Raw genomic sequence first — 7500 nt, forward strand, 5'->3', positions numbered from 1 at the left:
AGCGTACCAAAGAAAGGCTCATTAAAAAGAAGGGTAATCTTAGACTTGTCCCGCTTAAACTTGGACCATTCGCTGCGACTTGTCAAAATGCTGACCATCTCGCAGGTGCGGACCTTACTTCCCGTGGGGCCGTCACACCTCTATCGATCTTACAGACGCATACTATCATATCCCTATTGCCAAGACACTTTCGCCCTTACCTGGGCTTCACACTAGGAGATCAGGCACTCTCCTTCAAGGTAGTTACTTTCGGTCTGAATGTAGCACCAGAGTGTTCACGAAATTAGCGGAAGTAGTCGTTCAACAACTGAGGTCTCAAGGGTAATGGTAGTAGCATACCTCGACGATTGGTTGATTTGGGCTCCAACGTCGAGGAATGTCGCACAGCCACAATGAAAGTCATTCAATTCCTGGAATATCTGGGGTTCCAGATAAACAGGACAAAGTCAAGACTCACTCCGGAGTCCAACTTTCAATGGCTGGGCATTCAATGGAATCTATCCTCCCATACTCTGTCGATTCCATCAGCCAAGAGGAAAGAAATAGCGAAGTCAGTGAAACAATTTCTAAAGTACAAATATGCTTCAAGGAGAAAACCAGGAAAGAATCCTGGGTTCCCTCCAATTTGCCTCAGTGACAAACATCTGATGAAAGCCAAACTGAAAGACTTAACCAGGATCTGGCGCTCACGAGCAAATGTCAGATCCAGGGACAAGGTATCATCAATACCACAGATTCTACGGAATCGTCTGCGCCCTTGGACAAAGTTAAAAACCTGTCCATATCAGTACCCCTTCAGTTTCCTCCTCCGGGAATCACTATCCACACAGACGCTTCACTAAGCGGTCTGGGGAGGATATTCTCAGTTCAAGAAAGTTCAGGGAACATGGTCACCTCAGTTCCGCCAGCTTCGCATAAATTAAATGTATTGGGAGCAATGGCAGTGTTCCTGACTCTGAAGAGGTTACGTCCGCCAAAGAACTCTCACATAAGTTAGTTCTGGACAGCGCAGTGGTAGTCCATTGTATAAACAGGGGAGGCTCCAAGTCAAGACACCTGAATCATGTCATGGTAGCCATCTTTTCCCTGGCGGACAAGTTCAGTTGGCACCTCTCCTCCACCCATCTGGCCGGAGTGAGAAACGTCATAGCAGATGCTCTATCCCGTTCAGTTCCTCTGGAATCGGAATGGTCACTGGACAACAGTTCGTTCCAATGGATTCTCCGGAAGGTACCAGGCCTGCAAGTAGATCTGTTTGCATCTCAAACGAACCACAAACTTCCTGTTATGTGGCTCCCAACCTGGACCCTCTGGCCTATGCCACGGACGCCCTGTCATAGATTGGAACAACTGGGAGAAGATTTATGTCTTTCTTCCTTGGTGAATCTTCTCCTGAAGGTACTGAAACAAACTCAGGACGTTCAAGGGTCAAGTAGCTCTAGTAGCCCCAGACTGGCCGAAGAGCAACTGGTACCCCTTGATTCTGGAATTGGGTCTTCGTCCTCTTCGAATTCCCAATCCCAGGCTCTCCCAGTCAGTACAAATGAAGACTGTGTTCGCTTCCTCAGGAATTCTCAAAACCCTAACTTTTATGGACTTCATGAAGTTTGCGGCCAAAGAGAGATGCAAATATCGATCCACGAAATATTCTTTTCCTGGAATCGGATAAAAGAGATTCAACTTTAAGGCAGTATGATGCTGCAGTTAAAAAGTTGGCATCCTTCCTGAGAGAAGCGGACATTAAAATCATGACAATCAATTCAGCTATATCCTTTTTCAGATCCTTATTTGAAAAAGGTTAGCAGCTAGTACCATTACGACAAACAAGTCAGCCTTGAAGAAGATTTTTCAACTGGGTTTTAACATAGACTTAACAGATTCTTACTTTTCATCTATTCCCAATGGCTTGTGCTAGACTTAGACTTCAGTAAGGCCTACGTCAGTTTCATGGTTTTTAAATGATGTTCTAAAACTGGCTTCAGATACAAATAATACGACTGGTTTCATTTATAATGCTCTTAAGAAAAACATTATTTTTATTAAGCTTGGCTTCAGGAGCTAGAAGTTTCAGAACTGTCGGCGTTATCCAGAGATGCGAATCACGTAGAATTTCTTCCTTCGTGAGAAGTTCTGCTTTCTCGGATCGCAGCTTTTTAGCAAAGAATGAGGATCCTTTGTTGAGGTGGGAACCTTGGAAGGTTATACCCCATTCCTCAAGATCTTTCTCTTTGTCCAGTAACGACCTTACGAGCCTTTCTGTCCAGGACATCCTCATCCTCTTCGGGTCCTCTCTTTAGAAGAGAAAAAGGTGGTACTTTATCTATTAAAGGTATCAGGCAACAGATCCTATACTTTATTAAGCAAGCTAACCCTGAAATCCTTCCCCAAGGTTCACGATGTCAGGGCAGTAGCCCACCCTCAATCAACGACTTTCAACACATGAATTTTGATGATTTGAAAAAGTATACTGGATGGAAATCGCCGACATATTTAAATCGTCACTCTACTTAAAGTCTTTGGAATCTCTAAAAATTTTCAGCAGTTGCAGCGGGGTAACATAGTTTCCCCTGACTCTGCACAGTAGTTCAGTTGAAGATCCATATCCTTTCTTTACCTCCCATCTCAGCCAACAGTTTTGTCTAGCCTACCATGTTCATCCACGTTGTCTTTGAGTCTTAGCTGCTCTTGTAATGTTTAATGGGTGTCCCTTATTTTTTTGCTAGGGTCACCCACCAATTGATTGTACATACTGATCTTTAGGATGTGGTCCCCTTATTTTTATGCTAGGGTGCCACATCCCCATTAACAATGGTTATGGTATTGTTTATTAATATTTATGAAACTTATTTGGTGTGTCTTTAGCTTAAGTTTTTTTCACACAACATCCTTTATTACAATTATTGCTAATGTTATTAATAATTATTTAATGTGTTTTGAACTATGATTGTAACACATATGTTTATTTCAATTCAACATATAACTGATGTAAGCCTTTGTATATATATATTAACTATAAGTTACTCTAAGTATTGTTTCTTTATCTAGATTGTACGAATAATTGTATATATATTTTCTTACAATTATAGTATATAGTTGAATTTTAAGTTTTATTGGGACCTTCTTTTTTTCAATCTTGTGCTATTCTCTGGTACAATTTCGCGCAGCGACACGAACTGAGCCCAGAAAAAGGATTTTGCGTAGGAAAAATCTATTTCTGGGCGATTGGTTCGTGTCGCCCAGCGAAATCCCACCTCTTCCCAACTCTTCGTACAAGATTGATTGCGAACTTCAGGATGGCCACCAGAGCGCGGCAGTCACCTAAGCGTGGGTTGTAGTAGTAGTAGTTGCTGCCCCGTTCTGTGGGTCGGCTCTCTTCCTGATTTTGGGTTTTCTGTAGGAAATTTCTAAGTTGACAAGAAGTTCGTGGTAGTGGTCTCACTCGCCCTAGTGTTCATACCGACGCCCTCCTTGTGGGTGAGCGAGTCAGTTATACTGACCTTTTCTTTATTTGTTTATTTCTCTTGGTATTTGTTAGATCATTTACCCTAGAAATAATGATTTAAAGGATTATTTCGCTAGGCGACACGAACCAATCGCCCAGAAATAGATTTTCCTACGTCAAAATCCTTTTTTCAGTGCCGTCGCTCACTTGCGAACGCCTCTGGCATTTTGGAGGACAATTTTTGAAATACCGCTTCGGCGTTTAAGGGTTAATAGTCGCGGATTTGTGTTCACTCTGGATCAGCAGAGGGAAGGAACTATTGTGCACGACAGTACATGCCTATGTACATGATTGTGTTTATCTTTTGAATTGTAAAATTTCTAAACACGAGATAATGCAGTGAAAAATATAAATGAGAATAACATAAAATATGTTCAGAATTTAACATTTGTTACTAAAGTTCCACATTGCCCAATCATTAATTTCACTGACTGCTGTCAGTGTAAATTAGTTTATGTATATGACTCCCAATTTCATCCATCAGTGACAGGTATGGAAAAAGCTCATTAAAGAACTTTTGCTAGTCATCACTGTTTTTTAGACATCAAATTACTGTTTTTATTTTTCTATTAACAATAAATTTGGCACACAGTATGTTTATGACTAGTTACGAGCCATCCCTTTTGGCCATCTGAGGTTAAGAATATTTTCCCACTGGTCTGGTTAAGGTATTTTATAATTTTCTTGAATGCTTTGATATATCTGTAGTCTATGGCAAATATTTTTTGATTTATGATAATATAATTATCACTGATTAAAATATTCCAGGGTACTTTGATTCAGATTGCTAAGGAACATGTACTGCATTGCGACTTATCGAGAGATGATGTCCTCACTTATTATACAACAGTAAGTATGAAAAGATAGTTTTGTTTTTAGACAAATGAAGTTACATGTTTATTTTAAGTCTTAAGAAAAGCATATTGGTTATACTATCTACTCTTAGTTTACTTAATAATTGATGATAGAATAGTGAGAGCCAGAAATAACTAAAATTGATTGTAAAGATTAAGAATAATTGAGAGCCAAGGATAATAAGGAAAGAATTATGTCTTAAGTTTTAGAATCAATGTACATATTACAAGAGTCATTGAGATATAAAGTGTATGACTAAATAATCGTACAAAAGTATACCTGATGGATGGTAGTATTTAATCTAACGCCCAAATTCCTTTAACTTGAATTATTAGGCCAGTTTCATTCGTTTCAATATACAGAAAACAAAAATATTTCAAGAAACAAGGCATGGATACTATGCATGTGCAAAGCAGATCCACGGGTCCTGGCTGGCCACCAGACTCATACTTCATTTGTTCTCTCTTTTGAGCACATTGTTTTACACTAGATGTTTAAAGTATTGGACCTGATTGCTTTATCACATGTTTTACAGGAGTTTCGTTAGTCAGGCTCCCCGGTTAATGGTGGGGCTTCCAATTCCAGCTGAGCACCATTAACTGAAAATTGTTGATAGCCAAAAATCAGTGATAATTACAGTAATAAATGGTGTTTACAATGTCATAAGAGCTAGTAAACCATTTGCCAGTGCCATTAAACTGCTTTATCAGTGCCAATGAACTGCTTACCAATGCCAAAAATTGTGTACCATCACTGAAATCTGGTTAACATCATCATTTACCCTAGTTCTGTGAAACTGGAGTGCCATAAACTGACACCACCGATAAGTAGGCTGCCTATAATCTTTTTCTTCCATTCATCATTTTTCTTGTAGCTAATGATTATCCAGTGATTACTGTCTTATTTTAATGAGTTTTAGTTGACAGGGCATCTCTACTGATATCTCCATTATCTCCAGTTGGTAGCGTTGTAAACTGTAAATACAGGCAGCCTCCGTTTATCAGCAGATATTATGTGGATACCATGCATTGACTGATATGTGCAGTTCCTCATGCTTGCATGGCCATACTCCTTGAAAGGGGCTCTAAAGTCTATATACTGTATTGAGTTCAGACAGTCCCCGGTTATCAGCAATCCAGTTTTATGGCGCTTGTCTAACGGTGATGATAACTGGATTTTCAGTGCCGATATGCACTGATCTCCAGTGATCAGGGCTATTATTGTCACACTACGCTGTTAGAAACAGAACCCCCACTGGTAACCGGAGACTGCTTGTATACATATTACGATTTTTATTCTTTGTTGCCTTGATATAATTCATATATATAAAAGGTGGGGCTGTGCAGTAGGTGCCGCAGCACATAGCCATGGCTTCTGGGTCTGTCACGCATTCATTAGTTAACTGTATTTTATATTTAACTTTAACCATGTAAAACTTGTTTTTCAGACTGGTTGGATGATGTGGAACTGGCTGATTGTTGGACTATTTTCTGGATGTGCTCTTCTGCTTTATGATGGCTCCCCACTCCTACCTACTCCAAATATTCTCTGGGACCTTGTAGATAAATTAGGTGAGAACTTATCTATTCTGTACTGACTTCAGTTTTTGCTTGATTAACTTTTTGAGGGTCACTGCCTTACTTTGTGAAATGCAATTTTATACTGTTCTTGGTAATATCTCTGGTTTAGAATTAAAACACTATAACAGTTTGTCAGGAAATATGTAAAGTTTTTAAATTTTACAAAGTAAGCTAAGGGTTCTGTGTAGAGAAGTCCTTCTGTGTCTTCTGGTGTCCTCCTACCTTGCTGCCAAACATCTTTCACTACCTGTCTTCAATTTTCCCATTGAAAAATAAATCATATGAGCATACCCTATAAATTTTTCAGTGTTACTTATTCTTAATTTTAAAACTTACTAAACGTTCATCTAGCCATAACTTGACCGACATAGCCAAGAATGAATTTCCCTGTTATACTTTGTTGGTTTCATAGGCTGTCTGTTTTTATACTTCTCAAATGCAGGTAAGTCAAGTAAGTTTCTGGCTTCCCAGTCAATCTTTTATTGCCATTGTAAGAGGGGGTGGGGGGTACTACACAGTGTTGGTTTTCAAAGAATTTTCACATTGATTATGTATGGTCTGTTGTTGAATTGTTATTCTTTGGACACTCATCATCTGAGATTTCATATGGAATTTGTGAGGAAGAGAATTGCTCAAATAATAATGTGTATAATAATAAGTATACCAATTTTCAAATGTTGATAGTGCTAATAAGATTAATAAGATTAAATAAGTTTAAGTATAATAATAAAAATACTCTACCTGCAATAATAATAAAAATAAATCATAAGGGTACTTACCAGTGATGAATGTTGATTAAAGATGGTGATGATGAACTGTGCAGTCGACCAATAACAATCAAGATATGACTGCACAAGCAAACCAGAGGGGTATTACATTCCCTCTGGGGGTTTCCTCTACCCATTCTTCAAGCACTTCTTCAGCAGCTTGGGAAGGCACTTCTTCAGAGTTTTCAGGAGGCTTTGGAGGATCCCTCTTTGTGTGTTTGATGAACATGTTGATAGGCAGCTGCTGTCACTTCTTCATGTTAGAGAGGTTATTACTGTAGGGCACCATTGCCGCATCAAAAGCATTTTGTGAATTTTAACCCTTAAGAGCTGGGCTGCAAAAAACATATGCAGCACTTCAGGCTGGAGAAACTTTGAGGTCAGCCTATTTTAGAAAAAAGCACATCAGTGGATAGAATATATGCAAATGCACATGGTGTAAAAAAATTCTAGAAAATTCTCCCTACCTTCCATAGAAGTTGAAAAAGACAATTTACAGTGCCTTGTGGGGCCTCTTTTACAAGTCAATTGTAAATTTACCTGGTTATACATGTTTTTAATAATTAATTTTACTGTATTTTGTAAAATTATAATTATAGCTCACAGAATATCAAAACATAAAAGAATTAATACTATCAGTAACAAATTCTGAGCATATTTGATGTAAAATATTTACGTACACTTATTGAGATCGAAGACGCAATAAACTTTCGGATTATACGTACATGTTTTTTCTAATATTTCTTTGCAAAATTACAATTGTAACTGATGACATACTAACATAAAAATAAGACTA

At 38.5% G+C, this 7500-nt stretch overlaps 1 protein-coding gene across 1 annotated transcript in view; it reads left to right on the forward strand.

The window, feature by feature from the left end:
* LOC135218792 (acetoacetyl-CoA synthetase-like) overlaps positions 1-7500 on the forward strand; it is a 198139-nt gene that overhangs the window by 156688 nt on the left and 33951 nt on the right. The window contains 2 exon segments of the mRNA XM_064255242.1: positions 4271-4351; positions 5805-5928. Of these exon segments, the coding sequence (XP_064111312.1) occupies positions 4271-4351; positions 5805-5928 (205 nt within the window).

Source organism: Macrobrachium nipponense, chromosome 1 (genome assembly GCF_015104395.2).
Source record: "Macrobrachium nipponense isolate FS-2020 chromosome 1, ASM1510439v2, whole genome shotgun sequence".
NCBI lineage: Eukaryota > Metazoa > Arthropoda > Malacostraca > Decapoda > Palaemonidae > Macrobrachium > Macrobrachium nipponense.